General features: G+C 50.8%; 1 protein-coding gene across 2 annotated transcripts in view; it reads left to right on the forward strand.

Moving 5' to 3' along the window:
- The window catches only part of LOC308229171 (protein phosphatase 1 regulatory subunit 12B-like), a gene marked incomplete at both ends in the record, with an annotated part of 34,385 nt that extends 20,289 nt beyond the window's left edge, over positions 1–14,096 (forward strand). For both annotated transcript variants that reach the window (XM_080633028.1, XM_080633029.1), the window contains 6 exons: positions 1,860–1,876; positions 2,521–2,665; positions 3,874–3,978; positions 4,221–4,274; positions 6,000–6,050; positions 14,010–14,096. In XM_080633028.1, coding sequence (XP_080489154.1) covers positions 1,860–1,876; positions 2,521–2,665; positions 3,874–3,978; positions 4,221–4,274; positions 6,000–6,050; positions 14,010–14,096 — 459 coding nt within the window. The remainder of the gene's footprint in view (positions 1–1,859; positions 1,877–2,520; positions 2,666–3,873; positions 3,979–4,220; positions 4,275–5,999; positions 6,051–14,009) is intronic.

The raw sequence follows: 14,096 nt of genomic DNA on the forward strand, positions 1-14,096 counted from the left end.
AGCAGCTGGCTTTCCTTTACCTTTAATTTCTAACCCAAACAGGACTCACAGGAGGGTATTTGCCAGTGCAGGAGTAAAACAAGGCAGGTTCCTAAACTTTCCCCTCTTGATTAAGAGAAGGGAGGAGCCAGGCTGGAGCGGCTCGGGGATCTTGGGAAATGGTGGTGATTTAATCCTGAGTGTTGGTCGGGGTCACTGAGACACAACACACCAGAATACATTCCTTGACAGCTCTCTTAAAATAGGGCAGGTTTCCCTGCGCTTGCCCAGTTGGAGATAAAGGAGGAGAAAATGTGCCCAAAGAAGCAATTTGCTTCTTCTTGCCCTTTGTTTGTAAATAGACTTGTTCAGCCCTTGCTGGGTCAGGTCTCACCGCAGAGGAACACACTTGGAAGCAATTGGGCCAGTTCCTGCCTTGGCAAGAGCTGTGGCTGAGCCGCCTTCTGGCACTGCATGCGTTTTATCTCAACCTTCTCAAGGAATTTGGTTTTAATTGCACTTCACTGCGTTCTCAACAGCTGGGAGCGTTTCTGGGGGTTTAAGGGAAGGATTCTGCTCTCCCTGATCCGAGCACATTTCTGAAATCAAATCCAGCGCCGTTCCTGGTGCTGTGCAGCGTTCCGGCATTCCAGGCAAGTAAAGCCGTGGCTGGTACCAAGCTGTGCCTTTTCCTTGGATGGATCAACATCAGCACAGTGCGAACTGGGGATTCAGAAGAAAGCAGAGCATCAGTCTGCTCTAGGGAGCACCCCCTGCGGCCCTGATCCAGCTCTGGGGCAGCAGCACCAGAGGGACGTGGAGCTGCTGGAGCGAGGCCAGAGGAGGCCATGGAGATGCTGCGAGGGCTGGAGCAGCTCTGCTCTGGAGCCAGGCTGAGAGAGCTGGGCTGGGGCAGCCTGGAGAAGAGAAGGCTCCTGAAGGGGAGACCTGAGAGCAGCTCCAGTGCCTAAAGGGGCTGCAGGAAACCTGGAGAGGGGCTTGGGACAAGGGCCTGTAGGGACAGGCCAAGGGGAATGGCTTTAACCTGCCCGAGGGGAGACTGAGATGAGCTCTTAGGCAGAAGCTCTTCCCTGTGAGGGTGCTGAGGCGCTGGCACAGGGTGCCCAGAGAAGCTGTGGCTGCCCCATCCCTGGCAGTGTTCAAGGCCAGGTTGGACACAGGGGCTTGGAGCAAGCTGCTCCAGTGGAAGGGGTCCCTGCCCGTGGCAGGGGTTGGAGCTGGATGAGCTTTAAGGTCCCTTCCAGTACAAACCAATGTATCATTTTGTTCCATGTTTTTATGATGTTTAAAGAAGAATCTATCGCATGTCCACCCTTTTGGCTGGTGTGGGGGTCTTCACCTTCCTTGTGCAGCTTCTGCTGTGTGTCTCCACGTGAGGCTTTTCTTCCTGGGGGAGGTACTTGCACGTGGAGAAAAAGTACCATTTGTGACTTCCTGATGTTCCACACAAATAGGCAGCAAGCTCCATGTGTCGTGGTCCATTAGCCCCTCTCACCCCCATCGTGCACAGGGCAGTGATCAAAGCCAGGAGGCATAATTTGATTTAAAGAGGGAAACAATAGCGTGGGTTTGGTTCAAAGGGATGGGTTTGGGTTCTGGACGCTAGAATTTGGGGAACAATGATCCGTGGGTTTTAGGGTTGCAAAAGAAAAGAAATCTTGAAATGCTTCAGTGAAGCAGTTGAAAGGATTCAGGCAGGATCCGTGATTCCCAGCTTGAGCATGGGAATTAATGCTGTGAGCTTGTGGTGAGAGAGGTGCTGCTATCAGAGGCAGGAAATTGCTGCTGCGTTGTTGAATTGAACTTTCCATTCTCCTCATTAATTCCCTTTTTCTTTCTTTTTTTTTTTTCTCCTTCAGCATGAAAGACTTTCCAGGTGAGAATTTCTTTATTTTTTAGTATTTTGTATTGACTATTCATGAGCAGCGTGTTTTGGGATGGTTTGGGGGATTCCCTGAGCTGCGGATCAGCAGCATAAGCTGAATCTGGTACTGGCCATTTGCTCTTTACCTTGGCTCAACTGTTGGGCCAGGTTGCTTCTGTCCTTCGCTCCCCAAATTGTTTAACAGCTACTCAGCAGAGAAGAAACGCTCTGTGCCCTATCAGACATGGAGCCCATTCCCACCATGAAGATGAGAGGTCCATGGGAAATTGTGGATGCACACAGAGAAGCTGTGGCTGCCCCATCCCTGGCAGTGTTCAAGGCCAGGTTGGACACAGGGGCTTGGAGCAAGCTGCTCCAGTGGAAGGGGTCCCTGCCTGTGGCAGGGGTTGGGACTGGATGGGCTTTAAGGTCCCTTCCAACCCAAACCATCCCATGACTCTGAAATCACTGCCCTTTGGAGGTTTGGGCTGATACCCACTGGATGTGCCCCGGTTCCTGAAGCAGTGGTGGCTGTGCTGCAGGGTGAAGGGTGCTCCGCTGGGTCTGCCATGACCTCAAGTCCCAACCAGTGGGGCTCACACTGGCTGTCCCACAGTAAAGCAGCTCCACGGTGCTACCTCTTCCTCACATTTCAGGTTGGAAGTAGCTACGAACCCTACGAGCAGCGAGTCCTACAGTGACCGTGCCTCCAGCCGCTCCAGCGCCTATAGCCGGAGGGAGAACCGGTTGGCTGCCCTCAGCAGCAGAGCGGAAGAGGAGAGTAACAGGGACTACAAAAGAGTAGGATTTTTTACCTGTATTCTTGTCACTGCTGCCTGTTGCTGCAGAAAGGTGCACTGGGAGGCTTTGGAAAGACAAAGTTTATTTTCACTGTCTGTTACCATTGCTTTTGGAAGTCACACCGGCCTTCTTCAAATGCATCTGCCCTTCAGGGGGTTGGAAACGGACACAGGATGCGAGGACATCATGGAAGTCAGATGTCTGAGGAGAGGGGGATTGAGGCTGGGGAAATGCGGGAAGGGATTTGAAAGGAGCAAGGAAAGATACTGGTGAGCACAGCAGTGTGATTTACACGTGCACATCCCCACCATTACTTTGCTGCTGTAGCATCCCAGAGTTATTTTTTCTATGATCTCTGAACCTTTCAACACAATCCTTGAAAGGGATGTGCCCTGCCACCCACAGCATCAGGACAGGGAACACATCAGAAGTAAATGGATTAAGATGACCAGGATGCCCAGAGAAGCTGTGGCTGCCCCATCCCTGGCAGTGTTCAAGGCCAGCTTGGACACAGGCTTGGAGCAAGCTGCTCCAGTGGAAGGGGTCCCTGCCCATGGCAGGGGTTGGAGCTGGATGAGCTTTAAGGTCCCTTCCAACCCAGACCAGCCTGGGATGCTGTGATTCATTCTGTGTTTCTCTGACCTGAATTCTGAAATGACTGATGCTGAAAAGCCTCCCCTATAGGCAGCACCCCCTCCTCTGCATGAGCATGCCTGGTCAGCAGAGGCAGGCAGTGTGCCTTGTTTGTCCTCTCAGAGAGGTGGAAATTCTGCTGGTTGGAAGGAATTGAAGGGGAAAAAATCCATTTTGAAGTGGCCTAAAACCCTGCTCCTTTCTCCTCTTCAAGCAATAAGCAAACAAGGGCAGCAAGGCTGTGTTGTGCTGAGAAGCGCAACAGAACCATAGGTTCACATACATCCAGGGCAGACAGCTTTGGGCTTTATTATGCTTGGCTGTTTCCCTAAATGAAAACCATCCCTTTTCTTTGCCTCTCGGCTGCTTTTAAACACCCTGCAAGATGAAACAGCTGTTTCCTTAGTTCGCATGGATTGTGAAAACACAAGTGAAGAATCCAGAGCAGTTCTGTTTGTCCTTCGAATCCCCTGGCGTGGCGAGCACAGCAAACTCCGCTGCTGGCTCTGCTTGGAGCTGCTGCAGGGCTGGCTCTGCGCTAACTGAAATCTCTTCTTTTCTATCTCATATCTCAGTTATATGAAAGCGCCCTGTCCGAAAATCAAAAGCTGAAGTCAAAACTGCAAGAAGCCCAGCTTGAGTTGGCCGACATCAAATCCAAGTTGGAGAAGGCAACCCAGGTAAGGTCAAAACGGGCTCCTGGGCTGGAGGAACTGAGCCCCAGCCCATAACAAGCCTACACTTGCTCCAGCGTGAGATAGGATTTAGCTCTTGGGAGGGAAGGTGCTACAGAGGAGGCTTATTTTTCACAGAAATAAGTGTGAGGGATTCTCTGAAGACTGCTTCTTCTCTAGGCTTCTGCCTAGGCCTTTGTGCAGCATCCTGTGATGCTTTAATAGCTTCTTGTTTTTAATTTCCCTAGCAGAAACAGGAGAAAACTTCAGACCGGTCCAGCATGCTGGAGATGGAGAAAAGGGTACGTGCCTCTGCTTTCTTCTGCATCGCAGCCTTTGCCTCGTGTTGCTCTTCAGAGCATCGTAATTTCTTGCAGGAAAGTGTGAATTAAAAGATAAGTTCTAGTTTTGCCTTGTGGAGCAGTGCACAGCAGTAACTGTGTCCTGACCTTCTCAGGGTCTGAGACTTCTCTGCTTTCTTTGGAAATCAGCTTAGTTCTGATTTCTTTCTTCAGTTACAGGAAGCTGCAGACCAACAAATCATACTCTATCATGCTAAGAGACTGTTGATCCAGTATGCTTTACGTTATTCTTGATCCTTATAAATGAAGACTGTTTTGGGATGGTGAGGGGAAGAAGGCAAAACACGAGCTGGGTTTCTGTCTTGTGTGATTACACTTGAAATCTGGATCATTGAATGCTCCTTCCTCTCCACTGAAGTCAGATTCGTTGCAGTGAGCTAAGCTGAATGAGTAGAGCCTGGCTAAATCTCTGCCTTGAGTCACCATAGCTCCAGTCAGATTGGAAGGGACCGGAGGAGATCCCAGCAGAGTCAGGCAGGTTAGTCAGGGCTTTGTCCCATCATTTCATGAAGTGTTGAGTCTCTACAGCTGCAGCCCTTTCTTCCAGTTCTTACTATCCTCACAGTGATCTGTTTTCTCTTGGTATCTTATCCTGTGCTTCAGCTGATGGCCGTTAATGCTCATTCTCCCACCACGTGGTTAATGACAGCTGAAGCCTGGCTCCAGTTTCTCAGCAACATCCACTTTCATGCTGGAGAGTCGCCTGAAGTGGGGGTTCCTCTTGAAATGTTTCATCTCCTGAAGCTTTAGAAGCTTTGCTGGATGATTAAAGCCCTTTAATCATTTATGTGCAAACACTTCCTGGGATTTGCCAGATACAGTCTGGAGGAGGTGATGTTCAGGATCCCCATTTTGAACAGGGGCAGGCAGCACACACCAGCCCTTGGTACAAGTGTGCGAGGCAGGTGCCAGGCTTTGACTGCTGAAGCTGAGTTGATGCTCAGGCCCTGGCCCTGCTGTGTAACCTCAGCTGAGCATCTCCACGCCACTCTGAACCCTGAGATACTCAGAGCAGTGATCTGTGTGGGCCTGATCCCTGGGTGTGCTTCAAGCAGGCTATGGGGGGTTATCAAACATGCAACCCCGCTGTTAGCTAAACATCGCATGGGGGTAGGTCACTTGGAGGTTTGCCATTTCCTCCTGCCCAGTGCACCTCCCTGGGGTGGTTTGAGTCCTCTCATGTTGAGAATGTCCTTGATAGAGTCCAGCTCTCCCTCTCTCGAGGGCTCTGGCTCTCACTCACATGGCAGAGCCAGCCTGTATAATCATCCATTTCCATACTACACTGAGAGCATTCAGCTTTGAAGCCCTAAATCAATCAGGGAGGAGGATTTCCAGGCACTGTTCCCTGTTTCTTACTTGACGGGCTGGGTGAGTTTTCTCATTGCCTCCTGTAGTGGGTGCAGTTAAATCCATGGCTTCACCCACAGAGCTCAAAATCAGTTTGCATCAGAAAGTCCTGAAAACTGGAATCACTGGCGGGGGGGGATCATTTCACTGAAGGGGTATGAAAGGGGCCCAGCTCCTGGTTGTAACCTGTGCATTGCTTTGAGATGCTTTTCAGTGCAGGCTCCTACAGAAATACAAGACTCTTCTTTAGAAGAAAATGCACTGGTTTTCCTCTGCATCCTTGTGACCATCTTTGTTATGAATCCTTGTAAACAGGAGAAGCGAGCCCTGGAGCGGAAACTCTCGGAAATGGAAGAGGAGATGAAGGTAGGAAATAATCTGTTCACTCTGCTTGTTCTGGGGTTTATGCTTTGTATTAATGTCTTCTGGGATTGTCACCCAGGAGTGGATGCTAAAGGTGTACTTGGGAAGGGACTCGTGTCACCTCTGAGCGTGTTCTTATGTGCAGTCAGAGCTTCCTTTAATGGCCAGACATGAAATACTAATAAACAGTCCTATTACCATTCATCTGATTGCACCATATGTTTGTTGTGCTGTTTGATCCGAGAACAGTGAGAGCTGTTCTCCTTAAATGCTTTCCTAAACTAACCTTTTGTGGCATCGATGGGTTTTCATGTGCTGATCCTTTGTGCTCTGAACAGTCTGCAGCCCACGTTAAGCCGCTGTGGTTCTCTCCAGATGGGTAAGAAGACAAAGCTGGCTTCTGAGGTCACGCACACTAGCCAGGACAAAACACAAGAGTGGTTGCATTTCTGTCTTCCCTTCCTATAGCATGCCACTGGAAGGCTGTGTCAGTAAGGCAGCCTGGAGTTGATTTCAGCCAAGAGGAATTCGCTACCTGATGAAATGTGCAGCATGGCTTGAAGTCACAAGACATCCGCCACTGATGCTCCTTCGCGTTGTCTCTCTGGTGGCATTGCCCTGGGGGACGGCTCCTCCTGCCATGGCTTGGCTGCCCTGCAAGCACGGGGCTGGCGGGGAGCACTGCAGGGTGGGAAGCAGCGTGGGTGCATATTGCCACCTAAGTACACCCAGGACTTGGTGCTGCTTTGGCAGCATTACATCATTTACACTCTGGTTTAATGCTGGTATTGACAGAATGGCCCCGTTTGCTCTCTGCCCTCTGCTTTCATTCCCTTTGAGCATGACCCAGGTGGGACCAAACAGAAGGAAGGACCCCACCTGAGAGTTGTGTGTCTCGACGTTGTGCACTGATGGAGGAGGTTCCAACGTTATGTTTCTATTTGAAGCTTCATGTATTTAGCAAGCATCCATCTTTGGAAGGACCCGTTGGCTTGTGCTGCATCTTCTGCTGCCATAAGTAGTAGAACGATTTGGTGGATCTCACTGTGAAGGCTCTCGTGTTCTCTCTGAGAGGAGAAAACAAGTGTTCTGTGCATTAGAAGGGGAAGGAGAAAGGACTGAAAATGTCTAAATTTCTTTACTCACTGAACAGGAGCAACCTTTTAACTCCAGAGAGACCTTTGTGTAATTACAGGAATGTGGCCTTCAAGAGAAGACGCTGACAGCAACAGTTTGTGTTGTCTCTGCAGCCATGGAGATCACTGCAAAGCAGCTTGGTCTGTGGAGTAAAAAGACAAATTGGTGTCCTCTAGTGGCCTGTCAGTTCTGAAACATTTATTTTGGTTCAGAAGGCAATTAAGGAAAGAAGGTGCCTGTAGGAACTGCTGGATGCAGCTGAAGCATCTCTGGTGTGGGTAGTCCCAAGCTGCAGGCTGACGGAAGCTGGTGGTGCAAAAGAAGCACTGGTAGAAGTCTGACATGTTCTTCTGTTGCTCCTAGAGACGTGCTGGAGACATGAGCTAAAGGAGCCTGTGGTCTAAATGAACATGAGCAATCAGTTCTCGAGGGTGGGGCTTTTGTGTCCACTTTCATCACACCTTAAAACAGGAGAGTCAGCCCAGTTGTGTTTGCCTACAGTGAGATGACCTCTACAGAACATCTGTGTTCATCTCTCATGGGGAAGTTGAGCCAGGAAAACAAATCTGTTCATTCATCCCTGCTTCTTGCAGTAGCTGAACAACTGTTCAGCAGAAGCAGAAGGAATAAGTGGCTTTGGCAAATCCACCAGTGTCCTTTAACGTGGAGACCAGCAAGGGGAAACGATCAGGCAGGCCAAGTTATTAGGTCTCAGGTAGTACTGTGGGGTTTGGGATTCTTCCCACTGGTCTTTGAACTGAACCAGTCCAGCATGGCTCTCATCCAGCTCTTGGATGCTGGGGTGCCTGTCTCCAGTCCTGTGCATCAGGGTTCTCCTCTTCTTGCAGCTGACTTCTTGGGCAGAGGAGGCACAGCAGCGGTTGCAGGATGGTCCTGGCTTTCTGTGACAGAAACACTTTGTATTTTTGAGGGAATGAGCTTTGTTCCTTTCATGAGTTTAACCCCTGCTAATGAAGCAATCAAGAAATGGAGAGGAGCAGGACAAACACAGTAATCTCAAGAAGCCCTTGGTGCCAGTGCTGCTCCTGCAGACCAGCTCTTGTGAAGGTGACAAAGCAGTGCAGCATTTGCTGAAGTGACTGCAGAATGTGACTGGAGGTAGAGCAACTTGGCTAAGGAAGGAGGAAGAAAATTAGCATTTGCACTGAACTGAATTGAATGCCAAGTGCCTGAGGTCCCAACTTAACACAGCAATTTTTCTTGAAGGTCACAGGAGCTTCGTTATTCCATAGCAGCACTGCATCTCCTGGCTCTGTACATTGTGCATGCTTTGGGCATTTTTATTTCCCCTGCTGTTGCAGGCGCAAAATCCTTTCGTTGCAGGCAGGTACAGCTGAACTGAGAAACCTGCTTTTGGCGAGCCAAGTATCAAACAGAGGGATAAGCAATCACAGCGGTATTGGCCAGATTCTGGTCTTCGCCCTTGGCTTCGTTCCCAGCTTCCCAGCCTTTGCTGGGTTTCTTGAGTAAACAGAAGGCAGTCCTACCTGCAGCACAAACACATCTTCACATAAGTGATCCGTTTTATCATCTGTGGCAGCATGCTGAGGCAAAGCTGCATCTGCTCCTGCCACGCTGAGGTTCCGTGCTGTATCAGTGTGGAAAAGTAAAGGTGGTCTCTAAAACAACCACGATCCTTTCCATCCCCATAGCACGGTTCCCATTTCACATATGCTTGATGTTTTCTGCCAGACAGGCTCAGTTGTTTTCCCTGGGATAAAGCAGAGGATGTTTATGATCCATGGTGTGACTCTTCCAGTATGAACCATCCTCCAGCAGCTCCTGGGTGTGATTTATCCCAGGACAGATATGTGAGGTCCTCACTGACTGCCACCACAGCTCGGGTGGGTTCGGTGATGGATGGATGGATGGATGGATGGATGGATGGACGGATGGCTGAGATTTGGTGAGAGAGGGTCTCACTGCTGAGGTGTCCCTGAAGCTCCTGCAGCTCATTGGCCATAGCTCTGTATCAGGACCTGTCAGAATTGTGTTAGCCTAGGCCAAGTGACAGGAGCTGCTCCATCAAGTTGATTCCAATCGGGGGGCTCAAAGCCCATCTTTGCTGGCTCCCTGCATTCACCTGCCTTGTTTCTGTTGGTTTTGCTCCTTGATGGGGAGCAGAGGTAGTGCTTTTGGGGAGCTAAGAATGAACCTGATGGGAGGAGGTTACACAAAGTGCTTCTCTTTTATGCACAAATGGGCCCTTGGACAAAACGTCCTGGGATGCAGCAGGTTCTCTGCCAACTGCAGCCAGCTCTGTGTCATGCAGGTTGGATGGACGTTCATGCAAGTTCTTTGCGTCTCAACAGATTTGCCTGTGCTGCTTCTGGTTAAGGACAGACAATGAGCTCCCTTGGAGCACTTTCTGCTTATCAAATGGCAGAAAGGAATCTCCCTCCCAGTAGACCCTTCCCTCTGTCTCCTGCCTGCCATTGCAAGGCACATGTCAGAGGACATGGGAGGACCACACTGGTTTGCAGAGCTGCTTTGGTTCCAGGCTGGCATTTCTGCACTTGAACTTAAACCTTCTCTTGCTACAGATGTTCCCCTTCCTGCCTTTCCTTGCACAGTGTCTGTGCTCCCTACACCATGGAGGAGGGCTCCTGGTTCACATGGCTGCGGTACCCGATGAGCTATGGGGAGGAGGGAGGCACAGGACACTGCTCAGAAAGCAGCTCTGCAGCCCTCCCCATGGCCTGGCACCTCTGTTTGGTGTGAATGTCCAGCACATGCTTGCTTTCTTTCTTCAGCATCACTGGGAAGAATCTCCTTGGAGCAGTTATGGTGTCTGCATGGCTTTTACCATTTCCCCCCTTTGCCGGCTTTGATGTTCTGTGTCTCCCCATTACTGCTGTTCCTGTGCTAGCCCCAGCTTCGGGGCTGGTTTCTCCACTGGCCTTTGCCCACTAGTTTCTTTTCTAATGGAGAACGCTGTGTTTTCACATGTAAGATGCTGTCATTCAAACACCTCAACTTAAAATGAGTGCTTCGAGGTTCTGACTTTTCACCCCTGGAGATCAGAGTTAAATTGAGCCCTATGGCACAGAAGAGCTGAATCTGGACAGGGATGAAACCCCCCACATACACACACACACACCAGACCTCTGAGCAGACCCAAGAGCCATCATTCAGGTGCCGCAGGGACAAGGGATGTGGGCAGATATGGAATGTGTCTCAGTGGTCAGGACAGTGACACTTAAGTCTGTACCTTTAAAACCTCCCATGAAGCTCGGATGGCCGTTTGCTACCCAAGACTGCTTTAGCTTTTAGAGCTACATGAAGAAGAGGGGTTTGGAAGGAATCCTCAGCTGCAGCAGTGTTTGCAGAAGCTGTGTAGGTGACAAGTCATTGATGAGAGTTCCCCCCGTCATTCCTAAGTCCAGGGGCCGTGTGCTGCTGGAGCTCACTGGGTGAACTAGAATGTTCCCTGCTTTGTGCTGGGAAATCCCTTCATTTGAACTTTTAAAGGCTTTGGTGGCCCAGATGGTTCCCAGAATGCCCTCGATGCGCTGTAAGGCTTTTCCCATGGGCACCTGAACCCATCCACCACCCACTGCTACTAATTCTTCTTCTCTTCTCTTTGGTTTTTTTCCTTTGACTGCTTGTCGACTAAGTTCACGTTTCTGTGCCCTTTTGTCTCCCTGCTGTGTTCTCTCTCTCTCTTTTTCTGTCCACTCCTCTCACTCTCTGCAGAATCTCCACCAGCTCAAACAGATTCACACTCTGAGGCAGATGAATGAGCAACTGCTGGCTGAAAACAGGGCTCTGACCCGGGTCGTAGCCAGACTTTCTCTGCCTGCCAAGCCCTCCGAATCAGAGGAGCTGTAGCTGCTTTCCCTCCGGCTCATCTCGCCTCCCTCTTCCACTCTTCCAGGCAGGTCTCCACTCCTTTGGCCGGGCTGTTCCCCCTCTGCCTCATTGCTCTCAAGGGTGGCTGATGAAGCTTGTGGCTCCAAAGCAGCATGTGGCAAAGGGTCCGAAAGCCAAAGGCCTGGGGTCGCTGGAGGCTCTGCTCAGTCTGACTTTCGCTCTGCTTGGCAGATGATGCTGACCGCACCGATCCACTAACAGACCGCATCGGGGGCTTGCCTTGGCCATGCGGAGCCCATCACCTGGGAGAGAAATAGGAGCACGTGCTCCCTGCCTTGACACAAGGCTGTTGGGCTGGGTGGATGGCACTGGAATGGCCACTGGAGATTGATGGATCAGCTGGGGCTTAATGCTGGAAAGTGGCTTTGGGGTGGCTGGTCAGTGGCAGTGGGCAAGCCAGCAGCCCCTTCCATTGCCTGACCTTGCAATGGGTAAATTATGCTGCCTGCTGCTCATGATGCAATTCTTTTTCATTTGCCCTTAGTTCAGCGAGAAGCTGGCTTGCAGCAAGTAAGATCATCCAAAGTCAGGATGAACAATGCAATAATTTCTAGGGATGCTATGAGAAGCACACGTTTTAGGTGATTTTTAGACCTCCAGCTGGTTTAAACCTCAGCAGGTTCCCTTGGTCACTTGACAAAGAGGATGAGCTCCTTCCCTCATTATAAACAGAGGGGTTTGAGTGAGTTCACAGGCTGCAGCATCCTCACTGCCTCCTGCGCTGCGGCTCCGAGGCAGTGGAGCACTAGGAGCTGCACCAGGTACACTTCCTTTTTCATTCTCTTGTTTTAAATTAAGTGCAGAGCAATTAGTGTTTGAAATCCAAGGAGAAGCCTTCCGTAAGCTTTGCCCTCACACATCACCCACTTAAATTACATCTTTCCATGCTACTTCATTGGTTCAGTGCTAAAATAAAGCTCTCAGGGCCGTACCTGCCTTTTGCAGGTTAGTGGGGATAGTCAGCTCCCTTCAGACAGCAGCAGTGTGTTCTCACGGGCTGGAAGTGGCACGAAGGTAGAGACAAATCTATTCTTAGCACACAAATTATATCAAGGATGATTAATGGTAGAAACCAACCAAGCAGGGGAATTGCGGCTTCCCCTTCCCAGGAGTCCCAGTTCAAGACCAGGTTTGTGTCATGGGGGTGTTCGTGGCCTGAATAGTGCAGATGGTCAGATGAAATCATCTCCCCATCTTCCTGCTTTAAATCTGTGACAGTGTTCCCAAACCTGCCACTGACTCACCCCGCACCAGCGGTGAGTTCAGGTCATTCCCCTTCCCAATGTGCTCTGAGAGCCGAGAGGGGAGAATTGAGCAAAGCTCTTTCCGGACCCAGGAGAAGGAACATCCCACCGGCTGTAAGCCATGGGTCTCTCTTCTCCTGGGAAATGGCCACGTTATCGCTTCCCCCTGCTAACACCCATCTGCCTCAGGCATGGACGGAGTCCTCATTCCCAGCTTGGAAACTGTTCCCATGTTTGCAGTTCACTGGTGCTGGCTGAGCTGGAGAAGAGCCATGTGTCTGCTGGCTTTCTGCCACAGGGTGTTGGTGGTACCTGTAAGCCTCATCTCTCAGAGAGCTGGGCTCGTTCAGCCTGGCTGCGGGGAGCCCTTAGAGCAGCTCCCAGTGCCTCAAGGGGCTACAGGAAACCTGGAGAGGGGCTTTGGACTGTGAAAGGAGGAATTTGCTCCAGTGAGAGCTGGTGCCTGTGCTCAGTGGTGGTGACCGTGGAGGAGCTGCAGATGCGAGGAGCAGGCAGAAGGTTGTGGTCAGAGCAGAAACTCCAGCTTAGGGGAAAGGAGAAGGTCTAGTGGGAGTTTTGAATGGGGAATTCCTCCACGATCCCCCTTGGGTGAGAGGAGCCATCGCTGAGCTCAGAGCGGTGCCATTCGTGACCCTGCTCTGCCCTGGCTTGTTCCAGCAGCTCGGGGCTGGTGGCACCCATGGTGGGAGTTGCACACTGGGACAGGCAGCACGGGGTCTCCTTCCAGTGCCACCCATGGTCACCCCCCTGCAGCGTGGGAAGCAGGAGGGGGTTTGCAATGGGAAGTGCTGCAAAGGGCTCGTCAAAGCCCTTCTTGTGTTTCCAATTCAGAGCACTTTGGTTTTGTCTGTGTGGTGACCCTTGGTTGAGCTCCAGCGTTTACAACTGGGGGATCTCCAGTGTCAGTGTGTTCTACCAGTCCTCTGGCCGTGGCATGCGCGTTTGCATTGAACATCTGTGGGATCCCAAAGGGATTGGGGTTTATACAAGGAAAGTTGGGGTTTATTAGGAGGAGGGGTGATGGTTTTAGACTAAAAGTGGGGTGATTCAGGCTGGACGGGAGGAAGACATTCTTTACAATGCGGGTGGTAAAACACTGGCACAGGTTGCCCAGAGGGGTGGTGGATGCCCCATCCCTAGAGACATTCAAGGCCAGACTGGATGTGATTCTAAGCAGCCTGATCTAGTTGAAGATGTCCTTGCTCATTGCAGGGATGGGCTTTGAAGGTCCCAACCCAAACTATTCTATGATTCTAAAGGCATTTTGCAAGGTCCAGTCCTGTGTGAGAATTTCAGACCTTTGTTTTCCCCTCTAATCCTGGCAAATTGGACAAACCACATGAGGAGAGCCAGCTTCCTAGTTTCTGCTAAGCTATAATCAGCATCTGGGAAGAGGTTTGGGATGAAACAACTCAGACATGGTTTGTGTCCTCGCAGACTGGTCTGCCCTAAGTGCTGGGGCATCGTGTCCCACCACGCTCCAGGGCTCCCTGGCTCTCTGCTGTGCTCCAGTCAAAATCCTTTGCTTGTGAAAATCCTGGAGAGCCTATGGAGAAATGACCAACCTCAGCAGGGTGCTGGGTGGAGGGGACGTGACATCCCCACAGCTCAGCCCCGGGGTCCCTCCAGCTCTGCTGTGCTCTAATCCCACTTTGTCTCTCTGCAGATTTTGACAGAGCTGAAGTCAGACAACCAAAGGCTGAAGGACGAGAACGGAGCCCTCATTCGTGTCATCAGCAAGCTCTCCAAATAG

The sequence above is a fragment of the Psittacula echo genome (genome assembly GCF_963264785.1).
Source record: "Psittacula echo genome assembly, chromosome: 22".
Classification (NCBI taxonomy): Eukaryota; Metazoa; Chordata; class Aves; order Psittaciformes; family Psittacidae; genus Psittacula; species Psittacula echo.